The 16,505-nt window shown below is 43.3% G+C and overlaps 1 protein-coding gene across 1 annotated transcript; it reads right to left on the reverse strand.

The window, feature by feature from the left end:
* Positions 1-4,246: 4,246 nt before the first annotated feature.
* retn.1.S (resistin, gene 1 S homeolog) lies at positions 4,247-16,233 on the reverse strand. The gene is made up of 4 exons (XM_041580738.1): positions 16,037-16,233; positions 8,283-8,434; positions 7,597-7,674; positions 4,247-4,716 (listed from the first exon to the last, which is right to left on the reverse strand). Exons 2-4 carry the CDS (start codon positions 8,398-8,400, stop codon positions 4,580-4,582), a joined length of 333 nt encoding a protein of 110 aa, XP_041436672.1. The 5' UTR covers positions 8,401-8,434; positions 16,037-16,233; the 3' UTR covers positions 4,247-4,579.
* Between the last annotated feature and the right edge of the window lie 272 nt (positions 16,234-16,505).

The following is a 16,505-nucleotide window of genomic DNA, read 5'->3' on the forward strand; positions in this document are numbered from 1 at the left end:
AGTAACATGTTGCTCTCCGACCCCTTGGATGTTGCTCCCAGTGGCCTCAAAGCAGGAGATTATGTTTGAATTCCAGGCTTGGAGGCAAGTTTTGGTTGTATAAAATCCAGGTGTACTGTCAAACAGAGTCTCAATGTAGAATTAAGGGTCTAGTGACAGAAAGTTATTATACTGGACAAGACTGCACACCTTCAAAATTCAATATAATTCAATATACAAAAAAAAACAGATAGAAAGTGGATTGCAAAACCAATATACTAAAAATACCATTTATTATATAATCTCTAAAACACTGGCTGGAAGCAGGGAGCACAATGAATAATTTAAGAATAAATAATTATAAAACCAATAATCTATTCAATTCAGGTGGGTAATCACTTTTCCTGTAGAGAAAATTCAAATAACTGCTCCTTGGTTGTGGTGTATGTTTGTAATTTAAAGGACAAGAAAGAGGTTGTGAGTTGTAGTTCAGCAAGGCGGAAAAGTTATTTCAATAGGGATTATAGGCAAGGTTTTCCCAATATGGTGAAGCAGTGGAGTATGCAGAGTGCTTAACTGGGTTTATTTAACAGGCAGATCGATGAGTGGCTAAATATAGAGAAGATTTTCAAAGGGATGTATTGGGGTGTCCCCCCAGTCCCTCCTCCTTGCCAGCTGTAAACACCCCCCAAAAAGAAGTTGGAATGGTCTCACCAGATTCACAGTTCCGGGATTTCTCAAGGGCACAGCCGGGTTTGATCTTCATGAAAAAGCGATTTTTTATTTTTTTTTCAGAATTTAATTTAAAGGTTTATTTAAAGGTGAACAACCCATTTAACAAGCCTTTTTAAAAAATTTTGATACCATGTAGCAGTAGTTAGGTGGGGAGATTACACAGATAAATTACTTACAAGTTAAGACAATAACAAGCTCTTTTTTGTTATCATTTTGAAACTTGATAATTACAATGGAGTATAGAAAGAAAAATCCTTAATAGGATAAAAAGTTAAGTAATACATGAAACATAGATTTTGAATATTATAAAACTTTGAGCAACAATGTAAATGAATGGATTTAGGCTATAAAAAGGAAAAAATAAATAGAAGCGAATTAGTGAAACAGGCTTCAGGCTGCTGAGAGTTCAAACCCGGCTGTGCCCTTAAGAAATTCCGGAACTGTGGAGGAGGCAAGGAGGAGGGACTGGGGGGACACCCCAATACATCCCTTTGAAAATCTGCTCTATATTTAGCCGCTCGTTGATCTGCCTGTTAAATAAACCCAGTTCAGCACTCTGCATACTCCACTGCTTCACCATATTGGGAAAATCTTGCCTATAATCCCTATTGTAATTGAATTTTCTCTACAAGAAAAGTGATTAACCACCTGGATTGAATAGATTATTGGTTTTATAATTATTTATTCTTAAATTATTCATTGTGCTTCCTGGCCGGCCAGTGTTTTAGAGGTTATATAATAAATTGTATCTTTAATATATTGGTTTCACAATCCACCTTCTATCTGTTTTTGTAGGTTGACAATCCACAGAGGGGCTACTAAATAGCCAATCACAGCCCTTATTTGGCACCCCAAGAACAGTTTTCATGCTTGTGTTGCTCCTCAACTCCTTTTACTTCTGAATGTTGCTCACAGGTTCTAAAGGTTGGGGATCCCTGATCTACAGGAACTGGGTAACTTTTGCACAGTCCTACCACTCTGGGGGTAAACCTCCCCTTTAACCCTCTGAGGATTCCTTGACAGTCCAGCTATTTCTATAATGTCGCTATGGCAGAAGCTTTGATAACACAGCTTATTATATAGCATTATGCTTAAAAGTATCTTAATACAATCCTGCCACATTGCTCCAACAAATGGGATTCAACTGATAACCTTTTATCCTATCTAATGTTAAGTGTTGCCAGTCCTTATTCTTTAATATGTGACCACCAATGTGAGGGCAAACAATTCCAGACCCCACTATAACACAATCCACATAGTTGTTCCCAAAAGCTGTGCACTGTCTGGCTCCTACATTCAGACTAAACTGGGCATGCTCATCAAATGGCACCCCATTGGTCAAGCAGTCTTTGTTGTGATTGGCATTATCACAATTCAGGGCTGGATTGGTACTTGACCCACCCAGAATGTAATGTAATTGGCCCCTCTTGAAGCTGCCTTTGTGCCCTGTTCTGCATATACACCAAGGGATGATCCTTTTCTGGCTTACAAAGTTGGCTACCGAGATTTCCAAATTGTTAGTCTTTTTATACAAATGGAAGATCACAGAGACTGCCCGTTTGTAAACCATCACAGCTGTACCCACATGTTCCAGTGACCAGCAGTAGCAGTGCCCATCCCTGGCATCATTCACAGGCAGAACAACTAAGTGCCCGCTGGCTACCATCTAGACTCTGAGGAACACCTGTGATGTTGAAGTTGCCCTGCTACAATAAAGAGCCTCATTCCCTGAAATGAGCGAGTCCTACCCTATGCCCATGTCCTCTCACGGTTTTGTGCTGTTACAGAAGCTGCAATCATTTCCATGTCTGGGATCTTTATAAACTAATAGGTTTGACTTTAACACTGGCTCAAAGACCAACTCCACTTCTTCAATCATCCAAGAGACAGAACCAAAAAGAAAGAAAGCAATGAAGGAAGAGTGTAGGAAACAGAAACAAAATACATTTCTACCAATTCCATCTGACTCGTAAAAATTACAATTTTATTTTACTGCTAATTTGCAAAAATGTCATTGTTTAAAAATGTGAAGAAAAACACAAAGAGACAAAAACAAATTTTGGAATGGTTTTGAAAACTGAAATTAAAAAATAGCTCAAAGTTCAAAAATACAAGACCATCAACGTTTACAGGAACTTGGCACATTTTTAGTTCTAATTTTTTAGTTTTTTTTTTTTTTTTAATTTAAGAAATCTTGAAGACGTTTGTGAAATTTGAATTGCTGTAGAAAAGATAAAGTGGCAAATCTGCCTAATGGTGGGAGTACACAAAAGTGTTTATATTGAGGCAAAATAAAAGAGGTTTTTGAATATTGTTGGAAATCTGACAAATCTATCTCCACTTCTGTGACTATTAAACTGTTTCCAGATTTTGTCTTTTGCACATTTTACCTGAATTTGCCTTTAGCTCCTCCTCCTCCTAAAGGTGTCGATGTGTTGTTGAGTCAAGTCTCCTGTGCACACGAGCTACGTATTAATGATTGTGCATTTCACAAGAGATACCAGCAGAATCTCACATGTAGAGAAAAATAGACAAGTTTTGCTTAGAGTAAAAGTCCTGAAAGTGAACACAAGCAAATCAAGTATTTGTGAAAAGCCTGACATCTGAAATGGGTAAATATGTTATTTGCTAAATTTAGTGTTTTATTACAAAATGTTCAAAGCTTGCACAAGATAAAGTGGGAAAAAGCCAAGTGTGTGCCATGTAGAGATGCCAGAATAGCTCCCAGACAATTGTTATGTGCCAAAACAATAATAATAGGCAATGCAGAAGAATTATTGTTACATAGAACGCAATACCCCCAACAACACAAATGATAACACAATGAGGCCTATCACATTTGTGTCGTTTTAAAGGTTTTTTTAAAAAAACATGCCTAATCTCACATTTTCAAAAAACATAAAAGTCTAGTTATTAAAAGAACCTGATATGAAATGCACAAATGGATAAAAACGCTGAAAGAATCTGATAAACAATAGGAAAATCTCAAAATCCTAAGAATTTCTGTGTTAGCCTTTCATAGTTTCCCACAGCAGCTCCCCATGTTGGATCTTGTTAGCCCTCTTTTGTGAGTCAATGGCACTGCACATGCTCAGTGGAGTTCCCAGACTTTGGGGCTGCCGGTGGGAGGCTGTTGGGTTGAGAAGGTGAGATTATTATTACCACTCTCATCTGACTTACTCCTAAAATGCCTTTTTATGAGAGTAAGGGGGCGTCTAGCAGTCTCTACACATCTGTTGGAGCAATCTTTTTGCAATAGGCGGTGTGGATCCAGCTAGGTCTGCTGCCAGAAGGACTTGGAAGGGACCATTAATGTGGTTTCAGTGGTTTAGCAATGAGCTTTCTCAACAGGTCCAGGCAGTGTCCCCGCTCAGACTCTGGTCCTTTGGAAAGAACTCATACCAACTGCAACCTGCTTGTGTTCTACACAATGTGTTGCTGCTGAACTGGAGCGTGACTGGCAGTCACCTGAATGAGGAGCATTGCATTTGCACACACAGCAAGTGATAGAGAAATGCACAACACTGATTCATTCATTAGAGATGGTTTATTGACGTCACACATGTGCGGATCCCTTATACAAAACAAACCAGTGGCAAATCCTGAGCAGCTTTATAGACCCTCATTGTTATTCAGAATTTAAAGTGGAAGTGTCTAACCATTCAATGTCTCCCCCTGCAACTAAACAGCTCCCAGGGCAGAACTGCTGCTCATTGGTGGAGACACAAAACATTCCCAGGAATCTGCTACTCAGTGAGTTCATGATCCCACACTTTGTTCTCTACTTGCCAATAAAAGAAAATATAGCAACATAGGCAATGATTCAGTCTGATGGTCTCATTTGCCATTGGTGGGGCTGGGAAGATCAGCATTTTGTGGTGATCTTGCAACAACGAGCAGTGGTCCAGTCCATCCCCCCACACTGACAGTGGCACGTAACTTCCGACTGAATGTCCCACGAGCCACAGCCCATCCCACAGGAACAGGAAGTGACACTGTAATCTGGAGGGGCAATAAATCCAGTCAGTATGTTTCTATATATCTGTAACCTTGTTATGAGCTAAGGGGCCCAGTCTGAAGGTCAGTTAGGGGGAGATTTGGGGTGAGTGCTTATTTGTACCCTGGGTACCCCTGGAACTATAGCAGGGTGACACCCCAATGTTTCTATATATCTGTAACCTTGTTATGAGCTAAGGGGGCCCAGTCTGAAGGTCAGTTAGGGGGAGATTTGGGGTGAGTGATTATTTGTGCCCTGGGTACCCCTGGAACTATAGCAGGGTGACACCCCAATGTTTCTATATATCTGTAACCTTGTTATGAGCTAAGGGGGCCCAGTCTGAAGGTCAGTTAGGGGGAGATTTGGGGTGAGTGTTTATTTGTGCCCTGGGTACCCCTGGAACTATAGCAGGGTGACACCCCAATGTTTCTATATATCTGTAACCTTGTTATGAGCTAAGGGGGCCCAGTCTGAAGGTCAGTTAGGGGGAGATTTGGGGTGAGTGCTTATTTGTACCCTGGGTACCCCTGGAACTATAGCAGGGTGACACCCCAATGTTTCTATATATCTGTAACCTTGTTATGAGCTAAGGGGTCCAGTCTGAAGGTCAGTTAGGGGGAGATTTGGGGTGAGTGTTTATTTGTGCCCTGGGTACCCCTGGAACTATAGCAGGGTGACACCCCAATGTTTCTATATATCTGTAACCTTGTTATGAGCTAAGGGGGCCCAGTCTGAAGGTCAGTTAGGGGGAGATTTGGGGTGAGTGTTTATTTGTACCCTGGGTACCCCTGGAACTATAGCAGGGTGACACCCAATGTTTCTATATATCTGTAACCTTGTTATGAGCTAAGGGGGCCCAGTCTGAAGGTCAGTTAGGGGGAGATTTGGGGTGAGTGCTTATTTGTACCCTGGGTACCCCTGGAACTATAGCAGGGTGACACCCCAATGTTTCTATATATCTGTAACCTTGTTATGAGCTAAGGGGTCCAGTCTGAAGGTCAGTTAGGGGGAGATTTGGGGTGAGTGGTTTATTTGTGCCCTGGGTACCCCTGGAACTATAGCAGGGTGACACCCCAATGTTTCTATATATCTGTAACCTTGTTATGAGCTAAGGGGGCCCAGTCTGAAGGTCAGTTAGGGGGAGATTTGGGGTGAGTGTTTATTTGTACCCTGGGTACCCCTGGAACTATAGCAGGGTGACACCCCAATGTTTCTATATATCTGTAACCTTGTTATGAGCTAAGGGGCCCAGTCTGAAGGTCAGTTAGGGGGAGATTTGGGGTGAGTGTTTATTTGTGCCCTGGGTACCCCTGGAACTATAGCAGGGTGACACCCCAATGTTTCTATATATCTGTAACCTTGTTATGAGCTAAGGGGGCCCAGTCTGAAGGTCAGTTAGGGGGAGATTTGGGGTGAGTGCTTATTTGTACCCTGGGTACCCCTGGAACTATAGCAGGGTGACACCCCAATGTTTCTATATATCTGTAACCTTGTTATGAGCTAAGGGGTCCAGTCTGAAGGTCAGTTAGGGGGAGATTTGGGGTGAGTGTTTATTGTGCCCTGGGTACCCCTGGAACTATAGCAGGGTGACACCCCAATGTTTCTATATATCTGTAACCTTGTTATGAGCTAAGGGGGCCCAGTCTGAAGGTCAGTTAGGGGGAGATTTGGGGTGAGTGTTTATTTGTACCCTGGGTACCCCTGGAACTATAGCAGGGTGACACCCCAATGTTTCTATATATCTGTAAACCTTGTTATGAGCTAAGGGTTCCAGTCTGAAGGTCAGTTAGGGGGAGATTTGGGGTGAGTGTTTATTTGTGCCCTGGGTACCCCTGGAACTATAGCAGGGTGACACCCCAATGTTTCTATATATCTGTAACCTTGTTATGAGCTAAGGGGGCCCAGTCTGAAGGTCAGTTAGGGGGAGATTTGGGGTGAGTGTTTATTTGTACCCTGGGTACCCCTGGAACTATAGCAGGGTGACACCCCAATGTTTCTATATATCTGTAACCTTGTTATGAGCTAAGGGGGCCCAGCCTGAAGGTCAGTTAGGGGGAGATTTGGGGGGTGAGTGCTTATTTGTACCCTGGGTACCCCTGGAACTATAGCAGGGTGACACCCCAATGTTTCTATATATCTGTAACCTTGTTATGAGCTAAGGGGACCCAGTCTGAAGGTCAGTTAGGGGGAGATTTGGGGTGAGTGCTTATTTGTACCCTGGGTACCCCTGGAACTATAGCAGGGTGACACCCCAATGTTTCTATATATCTGTAACCTTGTTATGAGCTAAGAGGGCCCAGTCTGAAGGTCAGTTAGGGGGAGATTTGGGGTGAGTGATTATTTGTACCCTGGGTACCCCTGGAACTATAGCAGGGTGACACCCCAATGTTTCTATATATCTGTAACCTTGTTATGAGCTAAGGGGGCCCAGTCTGAAGGTCAGTTAGGGGGAGATTTGGGGTGAGTGATTATTTGTACCCTGGGTACCCCTGGAACTATAGCAGGGTGACACCCCAATGTTTCTATATATCTGTAACCTTGTAATGAGCTAAGGGGGCCCAGTGTGAAGGTCAGTTAGGGGGAGATTTGGGGTGAGTGCTTATTTGTGCCCTGGGTACCCCTGGAACTATAGCAGGGTGACACCCCAATGTTTCTATATATCTGTAACCTTGTTATGGGGGCCCAGTCTGAAGGTCAGTTAGGGGGAGATTTGGGGTGAGTGCTTATTTGTACCCTGGGTACCCCTGGAACTGTAGCAGGGTGACTGTTACACAAACAGTGGAAAGTAGAAGGCAGATACTTCAGTAGGATGTGAGTCAGACTCACTGGCTGGTTCTGCTAGTACTTCCCATACTCCTGATGGTGCAGACTGGGTACAAACTCACCAGAGGGGCAGGAGGCGTAGGCGGATTTGGTATGTACGTCGATGCAAGTGATCTTGGCATTTTCCAGAATGCTGGCAGCTGTAATACATGAGAGGGATTAAATTTGGACCCGTCACCCAAAAAAATAATTCCAAATCCTATTCCTATGGGGGACCTGATGTCCATCCCCATGTCCTGGCTACACAATTAAATGGTGAAGAGAACGGGGGGAATGTGGGGAGAGCAGTGACATGTAGTAAGGGCTGAATGGAAAGTGAAAGTAATTGTCTTGGTATAGAGGAGGGGCAGGTAATATTTGATTGACAGATGAGATGTTTAAATGAGTTTACAACAGCTATGAATGCTTTAATAAAATATAGAAATCAGATTTCATGTTTAATTTGAAAAGGACTTTTATTATACAGATTTTTATGTGTCTGGATGACAGGTCCACTTTAACATGCAGCTGATCATTTCCCTGGCAATGTTGAACTATAACCAACCTTGGTACTAGTGCATAATGTGTGTAGGGTGCAACATGCACAAACTCAGAACCTGTTGGATCATAAAGGTTTAGCGAAACATTTCATTGTCTAATAAAAGGGAGAAGAGCAGATCCTACAGCACAGGGGACTGGCTCCTGCTCATTTCAGTGATGGGGAGGCAGCAAATAGTGGGGTGTAATGAGGAAAGTTTGGGATCCTTACCCATAGACTTTACAGTGTTGCTGAGGCTCATCAGGTCGGCTAGAGTGCACTGATTATTACTCTCATTCCCAAAAACTGGTACAAGAACCAAGAGAAGGAGAGAAACCCATCGCCCCATTTTATCTTCTTATGTCTCCTGAGCAACGTCTCACCTGCAGGGGAACAACAAAAACCCCAGCATTGAAGTGGGGGGCACATTGAGCCTGGGCACCAACTACTAATCCATAGTAAATTGCGGCAGTCCCATGTAATGATAAATCTGCCTTTATACAATATCACATCTAGCACAGCAACGTTTCTGATCTCCCGGTCCTTTTTCAAGCTGACAAAGTGTTTAACTAGAAATTTGTGACTTCCTTAAATATCCACAATGACAATACCCTGAAACCAACAATGTAGCACAAAATATATCCACATGTATCACCTTAATTACCAAATCTATATAATATTATAATGTCTTTGTTTATAGTATAGACGCTAACTTAACTATTGTACTTTCCCCCACTGTCCCTCTATACTCCTGCACCCCCAAACCTTGGGATAATGATCTGTATCTCACACATATATTGATATTGTACATCAGTCAGGAACCCCACTGTCCCTCTATACTCCTGCACCCCCAAACCTTGGGATAATGATCTGTATCTCACACATATATTGATATTGTACATCAGTCAGGAACCCCACTGTCCCCTCTATACTCCTGCACCCCCAAACCTTGGGATAATGATCTGTATCTCACACATATATTGATATTGTACATCAGTCAGGAACCCCACTGTCCCTCTATACTCCTGCCACCCCCAAACCTTGGGATAATGATCTGTATCTCACACATATATTGATATTGTACATCAGTCAGGAACCCCACTGTCCCCTCTATACTCCTGCACCCCCAAACCTTGGGATAATGATCTGTATCTCACACATATATTGATATTGTTCATCAGTCAGGAACCCCACTGTCCCTCTATACTCCTGCACCCCCAAACCTTGGGATAATGATCTGTATCTCACACATATATTGATATTGTTCATCAGTCAGGAACCCCACTGTCCCTCTATACTCCTGCACCCCCAAACCTTGGGATAATGATCTGTATCTCACACATATATTGATATTGTTCATCAGTCAGGAACCCCACTGTCCCCTCTATACTTCTGCACCCCCAAACCTTGGGATAATGATCTGTATCTCACACATATATTGATATTGTACATCAGTCAGAACCCCACTGTCCCTCTATACTCCTGCACCCCCAAACCTTGGGATAATGATCTGTATCTCACACATATATTGATATTGTTCATCAGTCAGGAACCCCACTGTCCCCTCTATACTCCTGCACCCCCAAACCTTGGATAATGATCTGTATCTCACACATATATTGATATTGTACATCAGTCAGAACCCCACTGTCCCCTCTATACTCCTGCACCCCCAAACCTTGGGATAATGATCTGTATCTCACACATATATTGATATTGTACATCAGTCAGAACCCCACTGTCCCCTCTATACTCCTGCACCCCCAAACCTTGGGATAATGATCTGTATCTCACACATATATTGATATTGTACATCAGTCAGGAACCCCACTGTCCCCTCTATACTCCGGCACCCCCAAACCTTGGGATAATGATCTGTATCTCACACATATATTGATATTGTACATCAGTCAGGAACCCCACTGTCCCCTCTATACTCCTGCACCCCAAACCTTGGGATAATGATCTGTATCTCACACATATATTGATATTGTTCATCAGTCAGGAACCCCACTGTCCCCTCTATACTTCTGCACCCCCAAACCTTGGGATAATGATCTGTATCTCACACATATATTGATATTGTACATCAGTCAGAACCCCACTGTCCCTCTATACTCCTGCACCCCCAAACCTTGGGATAATGATCTGTATCTCACACATATATTGATATTGTTCATCAGTCAGGAACCCCACTGTCCCCTCTATACTCCTGCACCCCCAAACCTTGGGATAATGATCTGTATCTCACACATATATTGATATTGTACATCAGTCAGAACCCCACTGTCCCCTCTATACTCCTGCACCCCCAAACCTTGGATAATGATCTGTATCTCACACATATATTGATATTGTACATCAGTCAGGAACCCCACTGTCCCCTCTATACTCCTGCACCCCCAAACCTTGGGATAATGATCTGTATCTCACACATATATTGATATTGTACATCAGTCAGGAACCCCACTGTCCCCTCTATACTCCGGCACCCCAAACCTTGGGATAATGATCTGTATCTCACACATATATTGATATTGTACATCAGTCAGGAACCCCACTGTCCCTCTATACTCCTGCACCCCCAAACCTTGGGATAATGATCTGTATCTCACACATATATTGATATTGTACATCAGTCAGAACCCCACTGTCCCTCTATACTCCTGCACCCCCAAACCTTGGATAATGATCTGTATCTCACACATATATTGATATTGTTCATCAGTCAGGAACCCCACTGTCCCTCTATACTCCTGCACCCCCAAACCTTGGGATAATGATCTGTATCTCACACATATATTGATATTGTACATCAGTCAGGAACCCCACTGTCCCCTCTATACTTCTGCACCCCCAAACCTTGGGATAATTATCTGTATCTCACACATATATTGATATTGTACATCAGTCAGGAACCCCACTGTCCCCTCTATACTCCTGCACCCCCAAACCTTGGGATAATGATCTGTATCTCACACATATATTGATATTGTACATCAGTCAGGAACCCCACTGTCCCCTCTATACTCCTGCACCCCCAAACCTTGGGGATAATGATCTGTATCTCACACATATATTGATATTGTACATCAGTCAGGAACCCCACTGTCCCCTCTATACTCCTGCACCCCCAAACCTTGGGGATAATGATCTGTATCTCACACATATATTGATATTGTACATCAGTCAGGAACCCCACTGTCCCCTCTATACTCCTGCACCCCCAACCTTGGGATAATGATCTGTATCTCACACATATATTGATATTGTTCATCAGTCAGGAACCCCACTGTCCCCTCTATACTTCTGCACCCCCAAACCTTGGGATAATTATCTGTATCTCACACATATATTGATATTGTACATCAGTCAAGAACCCCACTGTCCCCTCTATACTTCTGCACCCCCAAACCTTGGGATAATGATCTGTATCTCACACATATATTGATATTGTTCATCTGTCAGGAACCCCACTGTCCCCTCTATACTCCTGCACCCCCAAACCTTGGGATAATGATCTATATCTCACACATATATTGATATTGTACATCAGTCAGGAACCCCACTGTCCCCTCTATACTCCTGCACCCCCAAACCTTGGGATAATGATCTGTATCTCACACATATATTGATATTGTACATCAGTCAGGAACCCCACTGTCCCCTCTATACTTCTGCACCCCCAAACCTTGGGATAATGATCTGTATCTCACACATATATTGATATTGTACATCAGTCAGGAACCCCACTGTCACCTCTATACTCCTGCACCCCCAAACCTTGGGATAATGATCTGTATCTCACACATATATTGATATTGTACATCAGTCAGGAACCCCACTGTCCCTATATGCTCCTGCACCCCCAAACCTTGGGATAATGATCTGTATCTCACACATATATTGATATTGTACATCAGTCAGGAACCCCACTGTCCCTCTATACTCCTGCACCCCGAAACCTTGGGATAATGATCTGTATCTCACGCATATATTGATTTTGTACATCAGTCAGGAACCCTACTGTCCCTCTATACTCCGGCACCCCCAAACCTTGGGATAATGATCTGTATCTCACACATATATTGATATTGTACATCAGTCAGAACCCCACTGTCCCCTCTATACTCCTGCACCCCCAAACCTTGGGATAATGATCTGTATCTCACACATATATTGCTATTGTACATCAGTCAGGAACCCCACTGTCCCTCTATACTCCTGCACCCCAAACCTTGGGGATAATGATCTGTATCTCACACATATATTGATATTGTACATCAGTCAGGAACCCCACTGTCCCTCTATACTCCTGCACCCCCAAACCTTGGGATAATGATCTGTATCTCACACATATATTGACATTGTACATCAGTCAGGAACCCCCACTGTCCCTCTATACTCCTGCACCCCCAAACCTTGGGATAATGATCTGTATCTCACACATATATTGATATTGTACATCAGTCAGGAACCCCACTGTCCCTCTATACTCCTGCACCCCCAAACCTTGGGATAATGATCTGTATCTCACACATATAATGATATTGTACATCAGTCAGAACCCCACTGTCGCCTCTATACTCCTGCACCCCCAAACCTTGGGATAATGATCTGTATCTCACACATATATTGATATTGTACATCAGTCAGGAACCCCACTGTCCCTCTATACTCCTGCACCCCCAAACCTTGGGGATAATTATCTGTATCTCACACATATATTGATATTGTACATCAGTCAGAACCCCACTGTCCCTCTATACTCCTGCACCCCCAAACCTTGGGATAATGATCTGTATCTCACACATATATTGATATTGTTCATCAGTCAGGAACCCCACTGTCCCCTCTATACTCCTGCACCCCCAAACCTTGGGATAATGATCTGTATCTCACACATATATTGATATTGTACATCAGTCAGGAACCCCACTGTCCCCTCTATACTCCTGCACCCCCAAACCTTGGGATAATGATCTGTATCTCACACATATATTGATATTGTTCATCAGTCAGGAACCCCACTGTCCCTCTATACTCCTGCACCCCCAAACCTTGGGATAATGATCTGTATCTCACACATATATTGATATTGTACATCAGTCAGAACCCCACTGTCCCCTCTATACTCCTGCACCCCCAAACCTTGGGATAATGATCTGTATCTCACACATATATTGATATTGTACATCAGTCAGGAACCCCACTGTCCCCTCTATACTCCTGCACCCCCAAACATTGGGATAATGATCTGTATCTCACACATATATTGATATTGTACATCAGTCAGGAACCCCACTGTCCCCTCTATACTTCTGCACCCCCAAACCTTGGGATAATGATCTGTATCTCACACATATATTGATATTGTACATCAGTCAGGAACCCCACTGTCACCTCTATACTCCTGCACCCCCAAACCTTGGGATAATGATCTGTATCTCACACATATATTGATATTGTACATCAGTCAGGAACCCCACTGTCCCTATATGCTCCTGCACCCCAAACCTTGGGATAATGATCTGTATCTCACACATATATTGATATTGTACATCAGTCAGGAACCCCACTGTCCCCTCTATACTTCTGCACCCCCAAACCTTGGGATAATGATCTGTATCTCACACATATATTGATATTGTACATCAGTCAGGAACCCCACTGTCACCTCTATACTCCTGCACCCCCAAACCTTGGGATAATGATCTGTATCTCACACATATATTGATATTGTACATCAGTCAGGAACCCCACTGTCCCTATATGCTCCTGCACCCCAAACCTTGGGATAATGATCTGTATCTCACACATATATTGATATTGTACATCAGTCAGGAACCCCACTGTCCCTCTATACTCCTGCACCCCCAAACCTTGGGATAATGATCTGTATCTCACACATATATTGATATTGTACATCAGTCAGGAACCCTACTGTCCCTCTATACTCCGGCACCCCCAAACCTTGGGATAATGATCTGTATCTCACACATATATTGATATTGTACATCAGTCAGAACCCCACTGTCCCCTCTATACTCCTGCACCCCCAAACCTTGGGATAATGATCTGTATCTCACACATATATTGCTATTGTACATCAGTCAGGAACCCCACTGTCCCTCTATACTCCTGCACCCCCAAACCTTGGGGATAATGATCTGTATCTCACACATATATTGATATTGTACATCAGTCAGGAACCCCACTGTCCCTCTATACTCCTGCACCCCCAAACCTTGGGATAATGATCTGTATCTCACACATATATTGACATTGTACATCAGTCAGGAACCCCACTGTCCCTCTATACTCCTGCACCCCCAAACCTTGGGATAATGATCTGTATCTCACACATATATTGATATTGTACATCAGTCAGGAACCCCACTGTCCCTCTATACTCCTGCACCCCCAAACCTTGGGATAATGATCTGTATCTCACACATATATTGATATTGTACATCAGTCAGGAACCCCACTGTCCCCTCTATACTCCTGCACCCCCAAACATTGGGATAATGATCTGTATCTCACACATATATTGATATTGTACATCAGTCAGGAACCCCACTGTCCCCTCTATACTTCTGCACCCCCAAACCTTGGGATAATGATCTGTATCTCACACATATATGATATGTACATCAGTCAGGAACCCCACTTGTCACCTCTATACTCCTGCACCCCCAAACCTTGGGATAATGATCTGTATCTCACACATATATTGATATTGTACATCAGTCAGGAACCCCACTGTCCCTATATGCTCCTGCACCCCAAACCTTGGGATAATGATCTGTATCTGCACACATATATTGATAGTTGTACATCAGTTCAGGAACCCCACTGTCCCTCTATACTCCTGCACCCCCAAACCTTGGGATAATGATCTGTATCTCACACATATATGATATTGTACATCAGTCAGGAACCCTACTGTCCCTCTATACTCCGGCACCCCCAAACCTTGGGATAATGATCTGTATCTCACACATATATTGATATTGTAATCAGTCAGAACCCCACTGTCCCTCTATACTCCTGCACCCCCAAACCTGGGATAATGATCTGTATCTCAACATATATTGCTATTGTACATCAGTCAGGAACCCCACTGTCCCTCTATACTCCTGCACCCCCAAACCTTGGGGGATAATGATCTGTATCTCACACATATATTGATATTGTACATCAGTCAGGAACCCCACTGTCCCTCTATACTCCTGCACCCCCAAACCTTGGGATAATGATCTGTATCTCACACATATATTGACATTGTACATCAGTCAGGAACCCCACTGTCCCTCTATACTCCTGCCACCCCAAACCTTGGGATAATGATCTGTATCTCACACATATATTGATATTGTACATCAGTCAGGAACCCCACTGTCCCTCTATACTCCTGCACCCCCAAACCTTGGGATAATGATCTGTATCTCACACATATAATGATATTGTACATCAGTCAGAACCCCACTGTCGCCTCTATACTCCTGCACCCCCAAACCTTGGGATAATGATCTGTATCTCACACATATATTGATATTGTAAATCAGTCAGGAACCCCACTGTCCCTCTATACTCCTGCACCCCCAAACCTTGGGATCATGATCTGTATCTCACACATATATTGACATTGTACATCAGTCAGGAACCCCACTGTCCCTCTATACTCCTGCACCCCCAAACCTTGGGATAATGATCTGTATCTCACACATATATTGATATTGTACATCAGTCAAGAACCCCACTGTCCCCTCTATACTCCTGCACCCCCAAACCTTGGGATCATGATCTGTATCTCACACATATATTGATATTGTACATCAGTCAGGAACCCCACTGTCCCTCTATACTCCTGCACCCCCAAACCTTGGGATCATGATCTGTATCTCACACATATATTTACATGTTGCAGCCGAGTCTGTTCCTGAATAAAGTCCCACCGAGAAACTCAAAGAAAAACTCACCTGTTGTGCAGAAGTCCAGCTTGTGTTCGGTCTGTAGGGGGGACAATATATATATCAGGCTCCTGGGTGACAATGTGCCACGTAATGCAGTTCTAGGGGAGGGCAGGGGGCAGGCAGCACAGTGGGGGGCAGTTACCAGCCATGGACACTCCCACATTCGGGTGTAGATTGGGTCCTGTGGTACCACCTTCACATGAAGTCTCTGGAATTTCCATGGAAAATGACCCAAACTTACTCTGCTCTCCACATCATTAATACTGACACTGATACACATTAGTCATTTCATAAAGCAAATCATTCCAACAATATCTAATTACAAAGTCATAGAAATTCAGTACAAACCAAACCCAGTGTCCTAGAAAAGCAGAAGCACTCAGGCTTCCAACGCAGGTAAGTTTGTGGGGGAGAATAGGGGTTGGTTAGGGGAGAATAAGGGTAGATATCGGGAGAATAGGGGTACATGTGGGGG

Source organism: Xenopus laevis, chromosome 1S (genome assembly GCF_017654675.1).
Source record: "Xenopus laevis strain J_2021 chromosome 1S, Xenopus_laevis_v10.1, whole genome shotgun sequence".
Taxonomy (NCBI): Eukaryota; Metazoa; Chordata; class Amphibia; order Anura; family Pipidae; genus Xenopus; species Xenopus laevis.